Source organism: Sphaerodactylus townsendi, linkage group LG13, assembly GCF_021028975.2.
Source record: "Sphaerodactylus townsendi isolate TG3544 linkage group LG13, MPM_Stown_v2.3, whole genome shotgun sequence".
NCBI lineage: Eukaryota > Metazoa > Chordata > Lepidosauria > Squamata > Sphaerodactylidae > Sphaerodactylus > Sphaerodactylus townsendi.
The window spans coordinates 31,830,340-31,855,936 of NC_059437.1; the positions used below are offsets into that span (position 1 = coordinate 31,830,340).

General features: G+C 43.5%; 2 protein-coding genes across 9 annotated transcripts in view; one reads left to right on the forward strand and one right to left on the reverse strand.

Moving 5' to 3' along the window:
- Positions 1-18,158, forward strand: part of TEX11 (testis expressed 11) — a 36,272-nt gene extending 18,114 nt beyond the window's left edge. The window contains exons 18-29 of the mRNA XM_048514160.1: positions 734-819; positions 1,417-1,470; positions 1,867-1,907; positions 2,968-3,054; positions 4,290-4,360; positions 6,923-7,039; positions 8,961-9,036; positions 10,411-10,560; positions 12,805-12,913; positions 16,706-16,826; positions 17,038-17,211; positions 17,795-18,158. Coding sequence (XP_048370117.1) covers positions 734-819; positions 1,417-1,470; positions 1,867-1,907; positions 2,968-3,054; positions 4,290-4,360; positions 6,923-7,039; positions 8,961-9,036; positions 10,411-10,560; positions 12,805-12,913; positions 16,706-16,826; positions 17,038-17,211; positions 17,795-17,866 — 1,158 coding nt within the window. The 3' untranslated portion in view covers positions 17,867-18,158. The remainder of the gene's footprint in view (positions 1-733; positions 820-1,416; positions 1,471-1,866; positions 1,908-2,967; positions 3,055-4,289; positions 4,361-6,922; positions 7,040-8,960; positions 9,037-10,410; positions 10,561-12,804; positions 12,914-16,705; positions 16,827-17,037; positions 17,212-17,794) is intronic.
- An 802-nt stretch (positions 18,159-18,960) lies between these two features.
- The window catches only part of DLG3 (discs large MAGUK scaffold protein 3), a 78,835-nt gene continuing 72,198 nt past the window's right edge, over positions 18,961-25,597 (reverse strand). For all 8 annotated transcript variants that reach the window (XM_048514153.1, XM_048514154.1, XM_048514152.1 and 5 more), the window contains 6 exons: positions 25,128-25,178; positions 24,866-24,967; positions 24,377-24,549; positions 23,055-23,164; positions 22,144-22,235; positions 18,961-21,456 (listed from right to left, as the gene is read on the reverse strand). In XM_048514153.1, the coding sequence (XP_048370110.1) occupies positions 21,350-21,456; positions 22,144-22,235; positions 23,055-23,164; positions 24,377-24,549; positions 24,866-24,967; positions 25,128-25,178 (635 nt within the window). In that variant the 3' untranslated portion in view covers positions 18,961-21,349. The remainder of the gene's footprint in view (positions 21,457-22,143; positions 22,236-23,054; positions 23,165-24,376; positions 24,550-24,865; positions 24,968-25,127; positions 25,179-25,597) is intronic.

The following is a 25,597-nucleotide window of genomic DNA, read 5'->3' on the forward strand; positions in this document are numbered from 1 at the left end:
TGCTAGCCATAGATGTGACCGAAACATTGGGAGTTAAAACTACCAGAACACAGCCATGCAGTCTGGAAAACCCACAAATTTCAGTTCATTCGGCCCTTAAAAGCTTTCAACAACACAAACACAGATTAATTAAGTAGTTATAGTTATTGCATTGTCAAAGATTTTTGCAGCCAGAATCAACTGGCTGTAGTGGGTTTTCAGGGCCACAGGGCTGTGTGGCCGTGGTCTGGTAGTTTTTGCTCCTGATGTTTTACCCCCATCTATGACTGGCATCTTTAGAGGTGCATCATAGCAAAATGTGTTTCTCACCAAGATGCCTTGCTGTGACATATCTCTGAAGATGCCAACCATAAATGTGGAGCAAACATTTCCAGACCATGGCCACACAGCCAGAAAACCCACAACAACCAGTTCTGGATACTCTTTTCGGATCCAATTTTGGTTAAATTAGAGCATACTTTAATGTTTTTAGGACCTTCTATGTTCCTCTTTAGGTTAAAAAAAGCATTCATAAATAGTGTTTTTCATTTGTGATTTACATTTTGAATAATTTTCCCGCACTGATGTGGTTTTTGCATTCTGACAGTGGGTCATATCATTGCTGGACTTCACATTACAGAGGTAGAATTATGCAATTTGAGATTCATATTATACTTAAGGTATTATTCCAATGATAAAGAGGCTACTTGAACTTTATATTTAGTACTAACTATATTTTTTGTTTCCTTCTCAGAATGATCAACAGTCTGTGGCGGTCAAAGCCTTGGAGTATTTATCTCATATCTTGCAAGACTCCCAGCAAGCACTTACTGCTTTAAAGTGAGTTACAATTTATGATTACATGAATGAAATTAATCAATTAAATAAAAAAGTTAACAAATGAGGCAAAATTATATTTACATTTCTTGCTGAAATGACTAATTTCATGTTTCTTTTAGCAACAAATAGAATTGGCTGAATGGGTTAGTCGTATGTTACCATCTAACTTGGCTCATAGTACCCGTAACTGCTTGTGATGCCAGAGTTTCATGGTTTGAACTCCAGATGGGTATTACAATTTTAAATTGTGTTTTTAACTTATGGTATATATTTTATATTGTATGTATTGTCGTTGGAAGCTGCCCTGAGCCCAACTTGGTTGGGAAAGGGCGGGAATAAACAAAATTTTAAAAAGAAACAATACATTATGATCTGTTTTTTTAAAGTTATCCTTGATTCTTTTGAATTTACATGCACCTGCCCTTCATGGTAGCTAGAATTTTGCAGATGATGTATACTACTAGAAGAGTACTCACGCACTGAAATGGTGAAGAAAGGGAGTGATAATGTACAAGGGAAAAACCAGGGGGGAATCTTGAAAAAAAAGGCTGGTACTTTGAATAACAGTATTATTTGTGTAGTTTCTTTTGCTTACAGATGTTTGATTCGGCTTGTGTTGTCCAAATTCACAGTGAAATCTAAGGAGGAGATGTAAGTGCATTACTTATAACTCTTGATATTTGTTTCGTACAAGACATATGTGCCTTGAATTGATAAGAAAAGTAGAGCTATGTATACCCAGGGTTAAGGTACATAATAACATCAATAACACTTGCTCACCTTAAAGTTTTAGCATTCTGACTCACTGCTGAGGCTTTGGACAAACATCACAGTGTCAGTATCTTCTCATCTATATGGTGGAAATTAAGTTATCTTCCTCACTTGACTGCTCTAAAGATGCAATATAATTATAAAGCATTTGTAACAACAGTTAAGCCATTTCATAATTGCCTTCCAAACATCAATTAGGAGAAAATAACAAGCCAGTTTTCCTTTTTTTATATACCATTTAGTTCAGAAACGTATTCCTTTTCCTTCATTTGTTAGTGCAAACGATATGGAAACCCTTCTGACATACTTGACTGCAGGTATGTAGCTGTATTGTCATATCTCTTTTTGATCCTAGCAAGTGTCAGCTGAAAAGGGCCACCTATTCCAATTTAGTCCCATTACAGATACTTACCTGGTTTACCTTCCAAAATCTCAAGCAAGCGATCTGTCTACATGTTTGCTCTGTCCACACTTGTAAAGCTCACGATTCTTCTTTCGTCCCGTTTATCACAATATCACTGTGCAGTAAATTAAGCTGAAAGAGGCATTTTCCACAAAGGAACAACCAAGGATAGTTTCCTCATGGCTGCTGCAACTGTCAGTATATCACAGTTGCAATAAGGCTTCCACGTGTCAGCTGCCCTGTTTCCCTAGCAGTGGCAATTCACCTTCCTCCTCCTCCTCCTCCTTTCCCCCACAAACATGGCTTTTTCAGGATTTTTTAAAAATTAGTAACTGAGAACCCTTATAGTGATGTATTATTATAACTCTATGTGAAACAGATTCTCTGAATTCCCAATTCTCATTTTTAGTCTCTAGCCCCTTTTATTGACAAGATATGACTTTCCTCCTTATAGCTTTGCAGTGAAAATGCTTGAGATTTATTTTAAAGAAATAAAAGCTGGATATTCAGATAATCTGTTACACATAGTTATAATGTTATTGTTGCAGTGTTATAATGATATATTTATATTTCAAAAGATCTCAATGGCAGAGAGAAGAAATGGCAGTTGTAGAGAAATCGTAGGCTGAACTGGGATAATCCCAACTTCTCTACCAATATAGCAGCCATTCAGGTCTACTACAACTTTTCGCCAAATGTTAGAGTGACGTAGGTTTGGGAGAAAAAAATCAGTCCTGGAAGCATAATTTTGTGTAAAAGCACCAAAAAAATTGCTTCTTAACAGTAGTGTACCTGGGGCAAATATCCTGTGTAGAAATGCCTAAAGTGACTGAGCTTCATATCAGAGTGGGAAATATGAACTCGCGTCTCCCCAATCCTGCTCCAGTGCTCTAGCCACTTTACCACACAGACTCTCTAGAGTGTTTTCGAAATGTTTATAATGCACTCGGTTTATTAGATGCTACATGTTCTAGCTCTCCAGAGGCTTGATGCACCCATCGGAGAAAAAAGTAAGACACAGGACACAAAAGTCAGTGAAGCTCACTGGTTCAGGAAAATAGGTAGGTGGCAGTGCTGGAATCACAGTTACATGATCCATTTAAGAAGAAGAAGAAGAGTTTGGATTTATATCCCCCCTTTCTCTCCTGTAGGAGACTCAAAGGGGCTTACAATTTCCTTTCCCTTTCCCCCTCACAACAAACACCCTGTGAGGTGGGTGGGGCTGAGAGAGTTCCAAAAAGCTGTGACTAGCCCAAGGTCACCCAGCTGGCATGTGTGGGAGTGCACAGGCTAATCTGAATTCCCCAGATAAGCCTCCACAACTCAAGCGGCAGAGCTGGGAATCAAACCCAGTTCCTCCAGATCAGAGTGCACATGCTCTTAGCCACTACACCATTGCGTAGTAGCCACTGCGTATAGAAACGACTGAAAGTTTCCACTTCATAGTCTGGAGTCCAAATCCTAGTGAACATACTATGTTGACAGGATTGAAATCTTTGTTAATGCCATATTAATAACAGAGCACGCTGGTTTACTTTCCTGTTCAGACTAAATGCAGTGGACTGCTTTTTGAACTAGTATGATGAACTGCATGGACTGCCTCACAAATGTCAGACTGTGCGATTAGCACACATGGAAATCACTGAATCAACATTTATTCCATATGGAGAAGAAACCCCAGCTGCATAGATTGAAAGAGATAAACAATAATTATATGGATTGCACAGACCAATGTCATTTTTTTGAAAGTTCTATTTATTTTGCACATATAAAAAACATGTAGAGAAAAACAAAAAGTCCAAATCTGGTCTCCCCACCCCCCTACAGTAATAATAATAAAAGGAAAAAGAAAACACACCCGCATATCCCTACACATATATATGGTGACTTCCAGTTACCTCACAATGGAACTGAACACTAATCTAGTTCTGAGCTTATAGTTAGTTAATAGCTGCATTTTTTTACTTTTAGCCCTTATAAAACAATTTATAATCTTCTTGCTAAAATCGCTGTAGAGCACAGACCAATATCATTGAGGGTGTGTGTCTCTGCTAGTGTTTCAAATGTTGCATCCTAGTATGAACATATGCATTGACAAAATAATCGGCTATTGAAAGGAAAGAACTTATATAACATTGAAACCTAGCTGTTTTCTTTCTGTGCTAAATGAATGTCTTATGCTGTTGGAAGTTACTATTGAGCTTTCATTGCCTGCTGGAATAGCAAGGCTTTATGTTAGTCAAAGATTGACTAGTTGGTTTTTAATTCTGGTTTTCCTTTTCACTTGCCTTTTGAGCTTGGAACTTGGCTGTCCAATGTGAGAACTGCCCAAGAACTATGAGAGATTTCTTTGTAATCTCATTCAAGGTATGTGCTTTTGCCAACATTCTTTCTGTGTGCTGTGATGAGTGTTTTTATTACAAACTCAGCTAGAGTTCTCAAAGAATCCTCTTTAGAGAGTCATTTGGCATTTCAGTAGTATGTTCAGTAGATAGTTGGTGATTTCAGTAGTATGACCTTGTCAGTCGTTTATGGTGCATTGTTATAGAACTGGGTCAGAGAAAACTATTTGTAATTAAGGGGAAGATGTTTTACAGCAGTTTGGCAAGGTTGCCATTGATACACATTTGGTACTGGTTTTATAGAACCTGAATTAACCTTTATGTCATATGGTAAAAAGGTTCTACCAGGCTTCAACTCCTACTTGACAACTTTAATCAATTCGTATCAACCAGGGTGTCCTGGAGTGATTGTAAACAAAATAAATGTTAAACCTAGATATGCCAAATAGGAGTCTGAGAGGGAAATAGAAACACTTTTGAATTAATCAGCTATCATAGTTTCTTAGTGGTTGTTGCTTCAGTGGATGTACAACAAGCAGTACAATTTACTGCCAGAAACCCCTTTTGAGTAGGGAAAAGCTTTTGGCAACATGCAGAAGTCAGGTTGTCAGGATTGGTTTCACACTGCTCAGCACTGGGTCAAACAGCTTAACTTGCTGCATAGAGTTTAGATGAGTGGGGCGAAAGCTCCCTGCTTCGAAGAGGAGCAAGCTGTTACAGCCTTCCTGGAGCTCCACTTGTATCCCAGTGGGCGCTTTCCCCTCATTTTTTTTACCTTCTGCTGGCGCCGGGGCCACTCAGGCCCAGAAGTAACGCGGGGTCCCGTGGCACACCCTACTACAGGGTCGCCGACAACGCAGCCGCCCCAACGCTACCGCTGTTGCACCCCCTCAGCGTGCGTCATTCCTGGTGCTGGAGAAAACAGCGCCTTTTGACTGCGCGGGGTCGTGGGGAAGCCAGGGCACGCACCAGAAATGACGCGCGCAGTGAGTGGTGGGGGTGCGCAGCGACGGTGGTAGAGGGAAAAGTGGGGAAAGGCCCAGTGGCGGGAGTGGGATAGAAATCTAAGCAAACAAATAGATAAGCTGTTTGAGTTTTGATTGTTTTTTTCAAAGCTTTCCATAGTCATACTGGTTGAGATAGACATTCACATTTGAATGGCACAGAGGTGACTCTTCCCTGCTTCCACTGTTACAAAGCTGAAGTAACTTTGTTGAGATCCATAGCATCACCTCAAAGCTTCACCAGGGCAACTGAGACAACTGTCTGGCTCGCAGCCCTGCTTTGAAAATGAACCCAGAAGAAGACAGTTTTCTATGAAAGCTCAATTTTTACAATATTTAATCCCAAGATAACTCTGCCACTTACCTCTGGGGCACTCACTGTCAAGGTGGTATTACCCTAGAATCTCTTTTAGAATATGGCATTCCCATGTTCCCCAAAAATGTCTTGGCAGGCATACCAGTCTCTTTGTGCTTTGGCAGAACTATGCGTATTCCATGGCATCCTGATCTACGGCTGTATCTGCTGTAACAATATGAACAATACTGATTATGTTGTAGTTCCTGGGAGAAGCCAGGAATAGGCAAGTATAACACCCACTTTATGTTTCTCCTCAGCTGGGGCCTGAACAGAATTAGAGAAAGACCAAGACTGAGAGAGTGCTGCAAATTAATTGTTAATATAAAGATTGTAGATTTTCAAAGACTGAGAGCGTTTTAATATAGTAATAGAAAATAATGCACTTTGAAACATCTGCCTTGCATGGAAAAGGTCCCAGGTTCCATTCCCACCATCTCCAGTTAAATTAATCAGGAGTAAGTGATAAGAAAGACCTATAGCTGAAACAGTTTACTCACTTGAGTAAAGGCAGTTTCATGAGCTCATGTATAAACAGAATCCTAGATGGATTCTTGCTCTGTTTCCTTCATTCCTTTGGGAGTAGGGCTATATATCAGAGGTAGAGCACTTGTTCAATTCCCAGCATTTTCAATTAAAAGCATCAAGCAGGAGGAATACAAAAGTCCTCTACCTGAGATGTTGGAGAGCAGCTGTCAGTCAGAAAAGACAGTACTAAACTTAACTGACCAATGATTTGTGCTCTTGATGGCTCTTTTCATGCTAGAACATTCTTGAAAAGAAAAGGATGCTTCTTGCATGCTTATTTCATGTACAGTAAACAAGAACAACCTGAGCTCATTTCAGTTTTACTCAGAGCATGAGCAGTTATTGGTTGTCCTCGAGAAAAGAAGAGATGGAAAGCCTTTTAGAAGCCAAATAACACAGAGAATACTGGAAAATGCACACGCATGCCCCTTTAGAACTTTGTTCACCTCAGCTCACAAAGCCCCTGTTCTGATAGGGACTTTTACAGATGCCTTTGATGGTCAGCTCCACTGGCTGCAATAGAAATAATTGAGCTTCCACAAACAACAAGAGAGAGTGGAGGGGAAGGAAAGTGATGGATTCAACGGAACAAAACATCTGAAACTCAAAGCCACAGTCTTTTAAATGAAAGCAAAAATCAAAAACACCTATTTTCTGTAATGGCCAGTATTTTCACTTCCATCAATGTTTCTGGTTGCAGTTTTCCCAGTTTTGCCCACCTGATAAAGCTGTCCTGCTTGCCCAGAGAACATGCCTTCTCATGGCTGCCGCTGTTAATCTGGACATGGGCCGAAGCAGTTTGTTGCCTACAGATCAGGTAGGGTTTGGATAAAATGAGATTCTCCCTCTGGGGCAAGAGGGCATCTTGCTTAGGTGATTTCCACACCTTCATTCAGGGAAGCAGGAACAAATTATTTCCTTGTCTTGTCTCCTGTAGTGAGAGTCACCCTTCCTCAGCTCTTTTCCTACCTTGGACAGGGGGAGCAGCGTTAGGCACAGGCTCTGGGGTCTATACTAACTTTCCTCTATTCTTCTTCTAAAAATCTACACTTCGTTACTTACTGCCGCTTTCTCGTTCATCCTTTTCTTTTGCTTCTCCTCTTGCCAGTACTCGGGCAGAGCTGGGAGTTTAGGAGAGGTAGAAAGGAGAAATTGCAGCCCACAATTGGCCTTTATAGCAGATTTTCAACTTCCCACCAAAAAACTACTATGCTGGGAAGCAACTACAGAGGCAGACATGGAAGCTCCTTTAACAGCTGCCCTAGCAGTAAATTACCTCCATTGTCAATCAAGCTCTCCAATGCTGTGCTCTACCTAGAGCAGGGGTAGGGAACCTGCGGCTCTCCAGATGTTCAGGAACTACAATTCCCATCAGCCTCTGTCAGCATGGCCAATTGGCCATGCTGGTAGGGGCTGATGGGAATTGTAGTTCCTGAACATCTGGAGAGCCGCAGGTTCCCTACCCCTGACCTAGAGGCTGGAAGCAACACACACTCAAAACGCCAAAAGAATGACCGAAGTGTGGGCTGGAACCCATCAGTACAACACTGGCAAAGGCCAGGGTAAGCTGACCAACATTGGTTCCTTCCCCTGCCCCGCTCCTGCTACGCCAGCAGCAGAGGTGCAGGGACACTGCCACAACATCCTGTGCTGTGGCCCAGTGACTGCAAAGTGGTCGTTTTGCCCCTCCTGAGGGATGACTGCCCCAGAGAGGGAGAATTCATTGGCGCAGTCTCCCTGCCACTCCCAGTGGCAGTCCCCACCCCCCAATGGGGCTGTAAATCAGTATCATCAGAACCAACCTCATTAGTAAGTCAGTCTTCCTTTTGGTTCCATTAGCCCTCTGGGTGAAGAGAAACAGATGTCCAGGGCTGCTATAAGCTCTACTCAGAAGGTATAAATAATTGAAGTTTTGCAAGCCCAATAGTTGGTTGCTCCAGTAAGCATCACTGCTCATTTAGTCAGGTCTTCAAATACTAATGTGGCCTTGGCTAAACATGCTTTGGTGGAAGAAATATGGAAGCTGTAAACTGATCAACAGTCTCTACAGTTTTCAGACAAAGTGTGCTGCAACATGTAACAGACACATAGTCAATGACCCAACCAATAGTTAGGGACATTGTTCTGGAGGGTCCGGAGCAAGACATCCTCCTGCCCCATGGGGAGAAGAACAGTTTGATACTTACTATGAATGGTCCTTCTCCTCTGAAGACAGGAGGACATCTTGGCCATCCCAGCGTCATTGGCTCTGTAGTTTTTAGTTTTCTGCTTCTCGTCCCTCAGATGTTATTTTTCTAGTTTTATACCAGTTACAGTTAGTTCTAGCCAAGTTGCTGATCTGCTATCAGAGTTACTTGAACTGAGGAAGGGTGGCTCCCACTATAGGCCATTTTAATGCTGCTCAGTTTTGTGACATTAGTAGGTTAATGCAACTTGGAGTTGATGCGATTTGATTCCATGTGGAGATTACAGTTGTCTGCATCATGCTTAGAATTAGATTTGGATTGATATTTGGGTAACTCTAGGCCAAATCTAGAAGTGCTGAGTCATCTTCTAGCTCTTCCCACCTTGCAATTCTTTCTACTCTTATGTTATTTGGTGTATTGTGACAGCATTTCAAAATCAAATAAATATGATGAGCATTGAGTACTCATAGATGGGGCTTGCTGCATATGCAGGGCATTGGGAGAATCCCCTAAAAAGCAAATACTGTAACAATGTATATTCATTTCCACAAGCAGACTGAATTGCTGAATCAGGCTCTTGAACACATCCAGTCATGCAAGGAGATCTGGACGGTGCTGAAGCTAACAGGTGAGCCAGAAGTTACCTGTCCACAGACGTGAGGAACTGGTGAGACTCCTTCTCGCTCTGCTAAGGATGGGGAAGGAGACTTCTGTGGGAATAAAGATGATGTTTGAAGTTCAGAAGAAGAAAGAATGAAAGCACACAGATAGAAGGGAGGGGTATAGAATGATTATTGTGTAGAGATCTTTGATCAAGAGCCTGATTCTAGACACAATTACTCAGAAGTACATTTCCCTCCACTGAGCTTAATCAGCAGTTTGCAAGGGGCTGCAGATATTGACTTGTTAACACGGCTTATAGTTGCTGCTTGCAACAGCTATCCTATAGGACATGGGTGGCCAATCTATGGCGTTCCAGATGTTCATGGACTACAATTGGCCATGCTGGCAGGGGCTGATGGGAATTGTAGTCAATGAACATCTGGAGCACCATAGGAGGTGGAGAAAGAGAAAAGAAAGGCAATCATGGGACAGAAAAAGACAATATCAAAAGCGTGACTCTGAGACATGTGGCAAGAAGATGCCGGCTGTGGATCTGGGGACAGCATGCCTCCGTTCTGAAATAACTCCCTTCAGGATTGCACCTGTGAGTGAGATGCTGTTGGGGATAAAATGATGCTTCAGACAAGAGACATCACAATGCCTTTAGCTAAGCCTACTGCCCTTTCAGTGAAGTCTTTGGCACTACCTGTGCCTTGGAACTTCATTGAAAATGAAAGAGTGATACTGGGATTAGCAGTCTGCTCTGGACTAAGTGAAATCAACATAATTGGAGCAGATGGCTGTACATTCTGCAGAAGGGAGAGATCCAATTTTAAAAACTTAAAACATATTTTATATTGTTAAATGTGCAGTTGCTGTCAACATTAATTGTAGCTACTGAGACAGCAGAACCAGGACTGCAGGTGTGACAGAGACAGACGAGAAAGTACACTAATGCTGGGAAAGCTTGGTAGCTTACTGCCAGCTAATAAGCTTCTGGCCTTTGGGTTTGCTCTTGCATAGCCATGTAAGGAAGATGTGCCTGCACAATGAAATGTTAAGTGTATTTCCTGTGCAGTCCAGGCTCCCAACCCTTAAATATGTATACAGACATAAACTTGCTTTTAGGCCCTTAACAATAACCAGAATCTGCTGACTTCGGTTCGGTCTTCTTATTTTGCCTTCTAGTAGGGCAAGTTATGCTGATGCAAAAATCTGTGTATTAATCCAGAGCTTCTGCACAAACTGAATTAGCAGAGTCAATCCCCTGTATGTTTCCCTTATTGCCCATATAGTATGAGGCTTGGAGCCCTTCGTTCTGGCCAATCTAGATATATCTCACAATTATATAAGCTAATTTAGTGGAACAGCCAAATTATGACTTTTTCTTTTTACACAGGTGATTTCCCCAAAGATCCCACAGACACACTGCTACTGCTTTATGAATTTGAATCCCGAGCCAAGCTGAATGATTTGTCAGTGGACAGCTTGCTAGATCAGGTTTGGGAGCTGCCAGAAGTGGAGATCAAGATACTAGAAACTATTGCATGTAAGAACCACATTTGCACTTTGTGCATCTGTGTTGCTCATAGCCCAGAGAAACTGCTACTGCCTCAAGCCCAATCACAGGTTCTGTGCAGAGGATTTTGCTGTCCTGGGGTGTTGTGGGGTTTCTGGGCTGTGTGGCCATGTTCCAGTAGCATTTTCTCCTGACGTTTCATCTGTGGCTGGCATCTTCAGAGGATCCTGAAGATGCCAGCCACAGATGCAGGCGAAACGTCAGGAGAAAATGCTACTGGAACACGGCCATACAGCCCGGAAACCCACAACATCTCAGTGATTCTGGCTGTGAAAGCCTCCGACAATATATTTTGCTGTCCTGTTTATTATTTAACTAGAGACTGCCTTATTGCAGATTAGTGGCAAAGCCCACACACTGGACACAGTGTGTAACAGACTTCCCTCTGTGATACACCTCTGAAGATGCCAGCCACAGATGCAGGCGAAACATTAGGAACAAGATTTACCAGACCACGGCCACACAGCCTGGAAAACCTATAACAACCAGCTGAATCTCGCTGTGAAAGCCTTTGACAACACACTGTTTGTGGAAGGTTTTTTTTTTAAAATGTTGATATCCAAGCAAAGGAGTCTAGTTGAGAGGATCACAGTGTCATTTGAATGCTCCAAACTCAATGAGGCAATCAAGGAGATCATTTTGAGATACTGGGCTATCATCCAGGAATTGCTGGGTTGTGAATCACCACCCTTTTTGGGATTGAGGAAAAGCAAGACTTTGGGCAAGCCAGTAGTGAAAGCAGATGTTAGAGAACCAACACAGGTGCAATCTAGTGTTTCTGGGCATCTTAGGTGTGGCAGTTGTTCAGTGTGTAAATTATGCGAGGAATGTAAACAGACTGAGGTAGCAAAGAGAGGGTTTAAAAAGAAATTGTCATATTTTTCTACCCATAATTCCTCCAATGTTACTTTTGCGGTCCATTATCCATGTAATTTATGGAACATGGGGCACACTGCAAGAAAATTGAAGATCTGTGTTTTGGAGCTCTTCTGCATCAGGAACAGCCTGGTAGAGACTCCTTTGGTGTCCCACTTTCTAGAAGAGAAGCATCTTCTGGAATCCTTGCAATTCCTGGTGTTAGGGACAGTTGCCAACTCAGGAAGTCAGATATCAATGAAATAGGCTGTTACAAAGAAAAGCCTGCTATACCTTTAAGTTGGAGTGCATCACACCAGGAGGATAAAGTCAGGTTTTGGACTTTTCATCTTTTGTTTAATTCATAGCTGTTGATCATTAAGGATAGCCTGGGACATTTAAGCAGCTGGTTGAGCTACCAGGTTCAGATTTTTGGTGATTATGGACTTCAACTGCACCTACCCCAATGGAATTAATAATATGGTGGACCCAGCTGCAGGTTGGCAAGCTGTGGGTATAAAAATTTTCTTGGGGAAAAAATGAGGGGCAAAATTCAGCTTTCCCCTACAGTATGCCCAGAACCACCACCAAGCCATACATTCCACCCCTCCTTGCCCGCCAATCTCCAGAGCAGCCACCTTCCAGCTTTGCCCAACAATGTGTCCAACTACAACCAAGCCATACAACCTACCTTCCATGCCCCCCGAGCTTATAAAAGCAAAGGCCCCAGCACGGAGCCTTCCAGTTGCTTCTGTCCTTCCCAGAGGCAGGGCAAAACAGACTGCCGGCACGGAGCCGGCAGGGGAGCGGGCCTTGGGGGGAGCCAGCAGCCAGGCTTGGGGGGGCCCTCTGGCTTCCTTGACCTCGCCCATGTCAATGATGACATGGGCAGGGCCAAGGGCGCCAGAAGACAACAAGGCAGCAGGACTTCCTGCTGCCTTGTCATCTTCCTGGTCGTGTGTGTGTGTGTGTGGGTGCAATTTTGCATCCCCCCATATGACCAGATCAGTGGTGCCTGGAGACAGAGGGTACCGCCTGTTCCTAGGCATACACCACTGCACCCCAGATCAGTGGATGGGGGGCTTGGGTATAGTTGATACAGAGGGCTTCAGCTAGAGATGCTGAGCCAGTCAACCTTTCAGAAGGAAGCGGCAGGGAATACATTCCTTTTGCATCATTTGTCTCCTTGCCTTCATGTTGGTGCGACCCTCCTTTTTTCTTCAGAGTATACATTCAGCCTCTAAGAACAATTGCTATGCCCTCATCCATTTCCTCATTGAGTATTCATCGCCTAACAGAACATGGTCAGAACTTTACACTTTAGAAGTTATGTTCATCCCTATGCTTTTGTTTCTCAAGCACTGGCCATGGAGTCACCTGCTCACTATCCTTCTGTGTGTAAAAGGGCCCTCAAGATGGTTTTGACTCTTCTCAGGAAGCAGGAGACCACCGATGTAATCATGTTCAGGTAAGTGATTGAGTTAGGAAAGGGACAAGATGCTACTGTGTCACATTAGCTTTGTAGAACGAAACCTGAATATGTGTGTAGTTGATCTTATAGGAACAGAGTACTTGTAGCAAGAGAATTTTGGCAGAGTGAAATCTGTTTTCGCTTTTGTTGGCAGAGGAGGGAAGCTAAACTGAGATACTATACTGTTTTCCAGCAAAAGATAAAAGTAGAATTGTATATTCATCCCGCACATACTGAACTGTCATTGTTCTAGAATGCTCGGGCTGGGTCCTGGTGCCTTGGAGATCAGAACTAGGTAGACACTAGGATCCAAGTTGAGCATTCAAGAACAAAGACGCTCCAGTATGTGGCAGATTAATATGCAATTCTACTTTGATCTTTTGCTGAGCAACCCCATGCAAGTTTGCTGAGCCTTCTGTTCCTATTCCAGTCTTGTCTGCTTTGCAGCATGGTTCTCTCTATTCCCCTCTTTCAAGAAACCTCTATACTCCTCAAACAATTCCCTCTATTGTTTTTCTTGATTGAAGCTTAGTTAATGTTTCTCACAGGAACTTGAATTATTTCAGCATACTCTTAACTGATCTATCTACTCTGCTTGCTCAGAAAGCATCACCCTTTAATGTACTGCTAGCCTTGAAGTTCCTTGCTCTAAGATGAGGAAAGCAATGTCTAGCATACGCTGAGGTGCACATCAGTGTTCCCAAGTGTCCTGAATCCTTATTTGTAGCCTGGTAGCTGTAAGCCAGTGCTAAGAATAAGAAACAGGAATCCTCCAGCATAGAGTAATGTGCCAAGGATTGCTCTGGAAGCAACCTCAGCAACTGTTGTAGCCACTGTTGCTAGAAAGCAGGAGGACAAAGGCAGATAATCTATTATTTCAAAATGTTTATCCCTCCTTTCTTCTTCTAAACACAGATCTAGAATAGCTTACAACAAGATTAAAAAGCAAACAGTACTCTTAAAACAATGGTTTCTCTCCCATTAAAGCTACATTAACTTCTTTCAGTAAGTTAAAAGAATGACTACCAAACCTAACTTACATTAAAGGCTGTCCTGAACATTTCAGCTTTACATGGTTTTCTAAATGACAGATGGGAGAGAGCTTTCCTTATAGGTTCCAGAAAGCTGTTCCACAGCACTGATGCAGCCATCCATGAAAAATGTGCACAATTTGAACTTTGACATAATTCTCACAGCTCTACATTATGTCCCACTGACATTTTGCTGGGATGAGCACTGCTGCCACATAGCTCATGTGGGGAAAGAAAGTCTTAAGGTATGTAGATGCCTAGGCTGGAAACAGAAAACTTTTGAACCTTACCTGTTCAGGGACAGGCATCCCTTCCGCTGCCCCATTATCATTGCCATATATATCTATCAGTGGGTTCATTCTCCTGGCTTGACCCAGCATCCATCTCAGATCTCCCTCAACATATCCATAATCAGCAAACTCTTCACCTATTACTACGGATGCCTGTTTCTAGCTTTATCTGGATTCAGCTTGCCCCACCTCTCTACTTGGAAGGTCAGCAGAAACTGCTAGAACACTGTGTTTATTGCAAGTCATTGATGATGCCATCTTAGCTTCACATTAAACATCCTACAAATTTTCTTTCTAACAACCAGATCATTTATTTGTTGGTATTGTGGACACATTGCATACCAGACTGCTGGTACCAAAGTAGCATCAACTTTCCTGCAGTTTGGTCTGGTCCAAACATCTTAAAGATCCAATTTGGAATTCTATAGTCTGTCCTGGTCTTCAAGTCTCTTTCACCACCACCAACACACATAGATGCTTTTTTTCTACAGCTAGGAATTTAGATACCCTTCCTGAGCTATTCACGTCCTGAAAGCTCTAAGTAAAGCACACTTTGAGCCATCCATACTAAGCTTCTGTATGTCTTGTCCCTCAAAATGGCATCTCTAGTGGATGCAGAAGCAACACTCACAAGATGGATCATGTCACCTTTCTGGCCTAAGATGTCATAATAAAGAAGATCCCTGCTAGGCTAGATCATGCCAGTGGTCCATCTAGCTGAGCATCCTGTTTTACACAGCAGCCACCCAACTGACCTGGAGGGCCAACAAACGGCACAGAGGCCAAGGCCTCCTATTCCCTCTAAACATGGAGATTCCCTTTACTAACCATGGCTAGCAGCCATTGATGGACCTGTCCCTTCGGCGCCAGCATTTCTTTAGGCTATCAAGACATTCTACAACAAGACATACAATGCTGGCCATTTTCAGCACTCAAACACTTTATGGAAAACATTTGAAGGGCAACAACATCAGCCTTCCTTTTTGTGTTTGTACGCAGTTAGCAACTGAACAGTGGTGGGGCTGCTGCTGAAAGTTTCAGGAGAATGCACCAACTAGTCTTCCCTCGATGTTACTTGGCTTTGAATTAGCCTATCCAGCATGTATGCAAAATTCTGGCCTGGTTTTCTTCCTCCACTGACATAGAATGGAATGTTGGAACTTGCATGAAAATTACTTGTCAACGGATGGAGTCCTGTATTGTCCGGAATGGTTCTGCTATGACTGCTGCCTATAGATTACAACAAATATATTCAACGTCCCTCAACTCTGGCACTTACTTTCTGTCCTCTTTTTGAATTTTCTTCTCCTATAGACCTTGTTCTGTAGGACTGCTAAACATTTTTTTACAAGAGGATTCTATAACAACATATCTCCTTTTCAGACAATGTCAACTACCATGTTTGCAGGTCCTTATTTGCAAAAACCAGTCTCTCAGTGAATTATATATTTGTGAAGCCTTGCAATGATAGGATGTTTTGGAGGTCATTAATTCATAGGATTGCCATAACATGGAAGCAACTTGGTGGAACTTCACACAGATAATTTTAGTGTGCTTTCATTGTTTTATTTATCAGTATTTGTGCAGTTACAGGCTCTAGCAATGTACAATAAATTTGCTTACCTGTCTACGTATGTCTCCAAGGAGCAGCAGTGGCATAGGAGGTTAAGAGCTCGTGTATCTAATCTGGAGGAACCAGGTTTGATTCCCAGCTCTGCCGCCTGAACTGTGGAGGCTTATCTGGGAAATTCAGATTAGCCTGTACACTCCCACACACGCCAGCTGGGTGACCGTGGGCTAGTCACAGCTTCTCGGAGCTCTCTCAGCCTGAGAAGCTGTTTGTTGTGAGGGGGGAAGGGCAAGGAGATTGTAAGCCCCTTTGAGTCTCCTGCAGGAGAGAAAGGGGGATATAAATCCAAACTCTTCTTCTTCTTCTTCTGCACTGGTTAGGAAGTGAGATTCAGCAGAACTGCATGGTCTGGTTTGTGGAGCAAGTGGGAGGCATCCAGGTGGAGTTACTCATCCCATCCACTGACAAGCATTATTCATAGTGAACTCTAGTTCCAGTGCCATACCATTCTTTACAGTAGGTCTCAATATCATTGTTCCTCTGCCCTTGTCCCATCCAAAACAGTGCTAGTGGCATCAGCTTCATTAATGCCACTTTGGGCACATTGCAAGTAAGGCTAAGAGTCGCCTTTCAATTCTTAGTTAAGTACAGCCATGCCCATTTTCTATAGTATCCTTTGAAGATGGAGAGTACCTCAATAAGAAGTCTGCTTTCCTGGTGGTGGAACTTTATTGTCCTGAGCTGTGGAGATAGTGAAGGGTATCAAGTTGATGACTGCACAGAAGCACACTATTCTGGTACCAAGCTGTCTGCCATGGGTCTGGCTGCTTTGCAGATTAGGAAGGGAAGCATCACTGTATTTCCCACAGACTTTTCTTTTTGTTTTGTTGTTATTCAGCAAATGCCTGCATAGCTTGGTCTGCCTTTCACTTCCAGCGGGCATGACAGAAATAGATGCATGTGTGCTGGAGGAGTCATGGAGCTACTTTGAAGATGCTCTGAGGATCCTGGGCAATACAGTAAGTTGGACAGAAAGTCTGTTGTGGAATCCTCTGGAAGTCATTTCACCATGAAGGGCATGCTTCTATCTCAGGCAGTTGGGATTCCCTGACTGTTGGGTTTTTCCTTCATGACCACCGACAGCCTACTAAATATAAGCCTTCACAAAATAATTTGACTTCAACATGCCTGAAGGTCCTGACCATTTTGTACCCTCTTGATTATTGGCAGGTGTTACAGGCCAGCTACCCACAGGTGGAGATAGTGTGGCTCATGACTAGAGCTTGGAACACAGGAATATACCAGTACAGCATTGGCAGATACAAGGAAGCTGAGCAGTGGTGTGGCTTAGGAATGCGCTTCCTGGGTCATCTGGGAACCCTGAAGAGCAGCTATGAGAGCCAGGTACAGCAGAATGTATGCAAAAAGGTTTAAGAATGTTTCAGCACACTAAGCAGTGATCTGTAAGGCAGGAGCAAACACATTGTAATAGGCACTGAGGCACTGGCAGCAATAAGTCTTTGAAAGCAAACCTATGTCTGAACAAATTGGTTTCTTACATTAGACTGGGACAAGACTTCCTGTGTATAGAGCACCCATGTCAGTCAACCGGCCCCAGTGGCCTATGAGGAAGGGTGATTTAAAGGTGCAACTAGAACGTAGGAAAGTCTTGGGCAAGGGATTCTAGGCTATCACACAATTAGTAGCTGATTATCTGCAGTAATTCTGGGATTGAGGCAATTGCATTTGCCTGAGTTCTGAAAGCATGATAATTACATACCACTCTGCTTAGAAAAGGTGTTCTGCGTTTGTGCAGTTTAGCAAGAGACAAAAAAACACATGAGAAGGGGGTTAGTTGCACCTAAAGTTCATTTCCTCTAAAGTTATCATAGGAAACAACAGAAGATAAACATGGTATGAGGCAGCTCCTGTTCAGGACCACAGAAAGCATGTTTTTCAAATGACCCTGAGTAATTTTTGCTTACAGATGACTGGCCTTTACAGTGAGGTACTGGACAAGCTAGACAGCACTAAGACATTCCTTCCAAAGGAAGAGTGACAACAGCTGTTCCATGCCCATGGTACTAAGTAAGAGTTCTGCAGGCCTTGGCAGAGAAGAGGGGAAAAACAGTGCCCAAGCACCCACACACGTTGGACACTGCAGGCAGCATGGAATGCAGAACTGGTGCTGCTACTGAAAGGGGATATTGTCTCGTGGAAGAAAATTCAATCCCACGCTTTGACTAAGAGCAGACTTGTTTTGCAGAATACTGCTTTGGAAAAGTTGTGAACACTAAGGCAGTCCAGGCCTGTATTGAAGCCTCCAGGCACCACACTTGTCTCCCCATATAAATATTTATTGGCTTGTTTAACTTTGTCCACTTCTGTACAAGAATGCAGTTTCTCAAACATATTCAGAGTCAGCTGCTCAAATGAGCTAGTGACTCTGGGGAAAAAAGTATAAGTGGGTGTTTTCACTCACATCACATGTAGCCTTGGTAACCTCAAGGTCAGGCAGCAGCTATCAGTGTGTTCTTTAAATGGGTGCCATCTATGCTAAAGCCATCTTGTCATTAGTCCTTCAGCAGTTGGCTTATGGTGTATGCTCTCTAGGCCACAAGACTCTGACAAAGGAAGAACTAACTCTGAGCAGCCATTTGTTGCAAGCACTTCATCAACTGGTAAACTACTGAACTGCTGTGAGTTTTACCATTCCGGAGAGAATTTTCAACCCCTAAACAGGTTATGAAACAATAATGCAAAGGCCACTTGGTAAACAGTTGTATTTGCCACACCTGCAGCTACTTAATTCAGCAAAACCAAGCACTGTCACAATATCTGTTATTTCAACATTACAAGTTGTACAAACCATGTGCCATCCAGAAACGTGCCAAATGTTTCAGAGGCTGCCTACCATGAATGTCTGCTCCAAACCTGTTTCCAAGGGATGATAACCAGTATCTCCTAGGAGAAGGAAATGAGTATAGATGTTTCTTGCTCCTAAGCCCAAATGTTCTGTAGTCTTGCACTTAACTTTTAACTACCACATTGGCCACTCTTCTTCCCCCCCCAGTTAGAAGTGTACTAGCCAACCTATTTCTCATTGTAACTCAACCAGAGCTTCACCTAACAAGAAACCTCTGCAGACAAGAATTCATTGGAACATTCTGTTTATTAAAAATATATGTCTCCTTGGAAGAAACACTGGTAATCCAACTAGTGTCATGGTTGATACTTTCAACTATGCCATGGAGAACATAAGCTTCTCCTCCATGTGCCTAGAAGACAAGGTGACAGGCTATTAGAAAAGAAAAGGAACTGAAACCTGGAGACTGGCCATAGAAACTGCTTCTATTGTGCGTCGGCCAACTCTGATGAGTGTGCCTTGCAGCACCAGCTGAGCAAAGAAGTAGGTGGGCAGCCCCTCATCCAAATTCTCTCCGCCAGAGGCATGTACATGACAACAGCTTCTTGTCTTTGTCCTTTGTAGTCCTGTTGGCAAGCAGCAGCTCCAGTCCTACCAAAACTCTATTTGAAACTTCTTGGAATACCAACCGATGTGGAAACAGCTTCTCGCTTACCAGAATGAATATCCGCAAGATGAAAATTTTCACTCATTATTTAACAATGAGGCCCGTGCACAAATCACACTGAATGAAAGACGCAGCTACCTACCAGCTATGGAGCAGGCAGCATCACCTGCTACAATCTGGAGGCTAGTCCTACTGACTGTATTAGGACCAGGAACACTTGGGGCTCCTCCTTTAGCAGCCACTGTGCTCATTCCATGGAAACCAGATGTACAGTTGCCTGCTTCAAGCTTGGAACAGTGGGAGTAAGACCAAGAAAGCAAAGATGATTCTCCCCCTTAGGTTGTTGTGGGGGGGAAGGGGGAAGTCATACTAAACTAGGAATGCTTGAAAACCCAGAACTGTCTCTAATCTAACTTATTTGAAGCAGCGTATCAAATAAGACTCTTGCAACTCCGCAGTTTACATATTGATAGACATAGACGAGCACATATCAAGGCTTCCCAGAAGCAACTGCCTCAGTCCATGGAAGACTAACAGTCTGTCCCTCACACCAGAGTGCCTTCTGAACTGCGCCTGCCTTTTCTTGCCTTGAAAAACCACAAGCAGAGAATGGGGAAGGGAGACGGTCTTGTGCACACTTTGCACAAAAGCAAAATTAGGAAGGTCAACCTGATATGCTTGTTGGGAAAGGACATCAAGTGATGCAAGCAGAATTTGCCATGGTTTGCTAGTAAGACACACACCCCCCCTCCAAAAAAAAAAGTCTATTTGCAGTTCCATCACGTGGTTGGGATATTGTGTTCTTCTAAGACACAGCTTCTCCTCCCATTGTCTGCTACTTCTTCCAGCTTCTAACTGAATGGAACTCAGTGTTCTTCCACCAGACAGAACAAGTCAGTGGGATGGAGTTTAGTCTTCCTACAGGGAAATGACCCCACTGCAACAAAGAACAGCCGGTGCACTTGTTCCACGTCTGTAGGTTGGATCTGGAGTCTATTTACAATGGCACAATCTTAAAAAATAAGTTAAAAAACTGGATTTTATACCCGTTCAGTTCATTATTAAAATCAAATGCTTGGAATAATGAAAAAGCCAACACACCAACACAAACTTGATTTTGGTTTAACACCAGCTTAAAAAAAAACAAAAAAGCCTCTCATGCAAACACATCAGGTGACATAAAACAATGTGCAATCAATATGTAGCATAATCCATTTGCTTTCTTCCAGCCAGATCAGCTGCTGTGTCCACCTGTGGCTCCAGGCCTCTGCTTGCTCCAGTCACAGCACTGGTTCTCTGTGCCTCCCAAATGCAGCCTTCTCCAGACTTGGCTTTGGAAAACAAATGAGCAGCACACAATACATACCTGGCACCATTATGTTTGCTCTTGTCCACAATGGTTTCCATGCCCAATGGCTGAGACACAGCAGCAGTACAATTCTTGCATCATCATAGTACCATTTAAGCACCCCCTCACATTTGAGTCCAAATATAATATATATATATATGTGTATATATATATTATATAACTACATATACAGATAAATATATGCGTCCTGTTGCCTCTCCTTCGATCACAGTGCTGGGTGATTACGATGCTCTTCGGAAAGCTGCCCCATACGCCACATTCCTCGGAAAGTCTAACGGGCAGTCTCTGTCCAAGTCAGTTGATTTGGCAGCTCTTTAGGCTAGTCCTCAGCTGCCACCTTCCATCTTGCTTCTTGATTTTACTGATCATAATTTAAAAGGAAAAAACCACACAACTCTCGAATAGGGTTTTGTCTCCATTTCTAAGGAAACAGCAGGAAGGTCCATGCAGGAATGGCAGGGTCAGTCACTTGATGAATGAGATTGGTCCATCCCAAGAAAAAGAAAGCAGGACTAGAAAACTGAATTCTCAACAATCTAAAAAAGGGAGAGGAACAGTATTCACACTCCCCTGCTTGGGGCAGAGGGCCTGGGGGAGAGGGTCTCTGATCTCACCAGGAAGTGGACTGGAGGGTGGGACTTCACAGTTTCTCAGGGGATGGGACCCAGATATAATGCCCAGATTGGTCCTCTATTATCTGTTTGATTTTGCTGTAAATCTCCTCCAGAGAATCTCCTTGTACAATGGCTGAAAGAAGCAAAAATAGCAATAAAAATAATAATTGTGTTGGAACAGTGAACAAGCCACTCACACTTCCAATTCTAGACAGCAAACAATAGCCACTGCCCGCCACAACTAACATACTAATTTCATTGTGATACCAAGTAATAAATCACTTCGAAGCAAGCATAGCTTCCTCATGCGGGGGATGCTTTGGGCTTCAGATGGCATATACATTTAAGCTTTCTTTGCTTGCACTTATTCAGCTTTGGAGGCCGCTCAGGCTATTTTAGAAGCTGCTGGCACTGATGCAAGTGAATTGTGCTGTTCTTCCACCCCGGGAGAGCCTCTCTCTCATCCCATGCTTCTTCCCACTTTGAAGTGCAGGATGTTCCAATCCTTGGCCTTCTCTAACCACCACCAGTTCTTTCCTCAATGAGCGCCTCAGCTTCTGGCCAAACTCTTCAGTGCTTTTGCACGAAGCTAATTCTGCCTCCAATAATCCAACATTCCACATGCAAATGATAGCATGAGAATCAGCCTTCCCACCTTTTCAAAGCATCCTTACTGCTTCAGCATCACCATGCTCAGCCCTGGCATATTTCCTCCTTTTTTAACCTTCCCATTGTTCCAAGTCTCCTTTAACCCCCCGCCCCTTTTCAGGCCCCATAGTGAGGTAAAAGCAAGTGGAAGTCAATGCCAGTCAGTTCGCACCTGTAAAATACTCTCCAAACTCCTGCTCCAATTTCATGGCTTTGTCAAAGACCTTGTTGGCTTGCTCATATGTCTGCCTCCGGTTCATCTCCCTGTCAGCAAAGATGAGAAGAACCTCAGTACAAATATATGCGATCTGACACAGGCCCAAGCACATTTGAGAATACAACCAATGAAGTGAAACTGGAGGGCACCTACAGCTCCATCAGCAACTCCAGTGCAGCCCAATAAAAATGGCACCGAGAAGCCTACGCTCTGCACTCATCCCCCTCTATTCAAACCCCAAAATGGGAGATCATGACCGAGGAGCCCACCACCAAGTCATGCTCTGGCTTGCTTAACAGCAGTTGTCCAACAGCCTCAGCACCAACACTAGCTGACGTGATCAGGCTGTTTGGAGTTGGGAATCTTGACTTTCATCACCTCCCAGCAGAGCAACTCAAGAGTACACATTTGCTAGATAGAGCAAGCCACTTAAAATGGGACACTAATCTATAAGAGGCTTCTTGCTGCTAGAAGAATAATTGGTTTTTATATCTTGCTTTTCTCTAAAGGAGTCTAATCAGTTTGCAATTGCCTTTCCTTTCTCTCCCCAGAACAAGCACCTTGTGAGGTAAGTAGGGCTGAGATAGTTTTGAGAGAACTGTGACTAGCCTAAAGTAACCTCAGCAGGCTTCATATGGAGAAGTGGGGAATCAAGCCCAGTACTCCAGATTAGAGTTGGCTGCTCTTAACCACTACACCATGCATGCAACATCTCCTTATCCCTAAAAAGGGAGAGGACATCTCAGTATGCAGGCATTCCCCATCTTCCATAACTCCAAGACATCTGTTCATCTTTCCTGGTCCCCACCCCTTTCGCCCAAGCAACAGTTTCTGGGGTAACCAGATCTGTGGCCTCAATCACTCACATAAGCGCTTCAATGGATTTTGGCTTGATGAAAATGGCAACTGGGTACAGTTGTGCTTGCTGCAACCTCTTGATAGCATTGCCGGACACATCAAGAATGCAGTGTTTCCCCTAGAGTGGAACAAGATACTTTTTATCACTGAATCCTTACACAGAAGTTGCCACATATTAGAATAGTTTATTGTTCATCTCCACAAGAATCCCAGGAGCAAAGTCTCAACAATCTCTATTCCGCAAGAGGGAACAGTGTCAGACTCTTCTCTTACCTCAATAGTAGGCAAAACACAAGCCTTTTCAGTTCAAAGATCAGAACATGTCTGCCCAAACCTGAAGTCAAAGAACTGTCCTATGTGCCTGAAGCTGCTTGACCATTTCTAAATCATGAAGCAGAAGCTTCAGGGGCCCCGACAGTGTCCCAGGTATCAACTATGGAAATGTAGCACCTAACCATCTTCAGCTAGTGTGTTCCTTTTTGGAAAAGCAGGATCTGGCCATGGTTGCTCAAGCTCTAATCATGTCCAGGATTATTGCAATGTGCTCTACTTGGGGCTCCCTTTGAACACTGACCAGAAACTTCAACAGGTTCGGAACACAGCGGCTAGATTACTGGTTGGCAGTATCAGGAGCACCTATCTCAGCAGTTTTGAAGAGCTTCATGAACGACCAGTTTATTTAAGAATGCAATTCAAGGTCTTGGCTCTCACCTTTAAAGTCAACATCAAGTCTGGGACAGATTACTTTAAGATTTGCCTGCTGCTACATGGTCCTGAATGGTAGTTAACATCACAGGCCCTGCTGTGTATTCCTCCTTTCAAAAGCAAAGTAAACGGCTATAAAAATGAAGGCCATTTCTGAGGAGCTGCTTTGGTTATAGAATACTGTGTCCCCAGATCTATTTGTTCTGCTGAGTTTTGTGGGCTACAGAAAGGTTATTTTTCTAGGCTTTTAATTGCTGTTGCCTCCTACTTTGTTTTTAATTCTCACTGCTACATATTTTTGTTGGAATATTTGCCGCTTTTCTATTTTTATGAAACCAGTTTTGAGATTTTTTTCAAGCTGCTGAAGTTATTGGATTATGAGATCAGGATACAATTATTTCAGATAAACAGCTTCTTTTCCATCCTCAACAATCTGATATAAGATTCTGAATGCCTTCTAGTGCCCCAACCTCACAAGAACTGGATAAGTGAACTGCCTGTTTGGGCAAGACCAATAGGAGACCTAGGACAGGAGCCAAAAGAACTATGGCAGAAATCCCGAACAGGCTGCACCCATAGTTGCAGTGCTGAAGTTACATCCAGGATATCAGATGCAGCTACTCACCCTTTCTGCTACTGCCCGCACAGACTGAATACTGGTCCCATAGAGATTGTCATTGAACTGTCCCGCCTCAATGAACTTGCTGTCTTGAATGTCTTTCTCCATCTGCTCCCGGGACCCCACAAAGTGGTAATCCTGACCATCCACCTCATTCTCGCGCCGGGACCTGGTAGTGTCTGGAAGGGGAAACAGTCCAGCTATTCATCAGCCCTTACTGCTGGTCACAGATCTAGTCTTCTGCCTTCTCCTCCCAGCCTCCTAATTTTTCAACCAATCAGTAGGTATTGCTGACCTTGACTGCATAACCTGGTATTCAGAATACACTGCAAAAATCCAGCACCACCAAACCAACTATGAGCTGCCACACCCTCCTCGTACAACCTTCAATGTTACCTTGTGCATCATCTAAAGAGTTGAAGGCCTACATCCACCACTCAGCTTAGTCCCCAAACCCCTCCATGAATCTAGGTTGGCGAGGGGGCCAGGACTTACGTGGCACACAAGAGCCAAATTTGTGAGGGAACTCTGAGATAAGATCATCGTTGACGCGATCCTTCATGGGTCCCAGAATGATCACAGGCCTTGCGTAGTGAACTGCAAAGAGAGTCACAAAACTGATAAGAGTGCCCTGGTTTGCACATGATTCTGCTCGTGCTACCTCTCCACATCCACACAGGGAGAAGCAGAGGTATTCTAGAGCTGAAATGGAGAGGTGCCCACTGCAGCACAGCAAAACCCTCACTTCCCAACTTACTTTCTTGCCGTGTCACAGGTTCATATGACAGAATTGTGTCCTCTTGTCCTTCTGAAAGAATTGGGAGGGAAGAGGGTCAGCCCACTTAGCAGGTATTCCTGAAGCATCCCTTCCCCCACTGTCATACAAGCAATGTTCCCCAACAGGCACTTCTCCAGGCACCCACCATATGTTTCAGGATAGTAGGTGGGGTCATTGTGAAGGCAAAAGCAGTAACTGCTGCCCTCACAGAACAAGGCTTTTCACCTGGACCCTTCCCACTACTGATGGGAGAAGAAGCCAGGATCCTTTGAGAAGGACCACCAAGTCAGTTGTGCAGAATAGGGAGCACCAGAGAACCCTGTTCCCTCTTGGTTCTTCTCTCATATGTGTTGTATTCTCCCTTCTCCCTGCTGGCTTCTGTGTGCCAATTATCCTTGCTTGGGCTTATTCTGGGCTTGTATATTCTATCCCTGCATCTCTTGTGCATG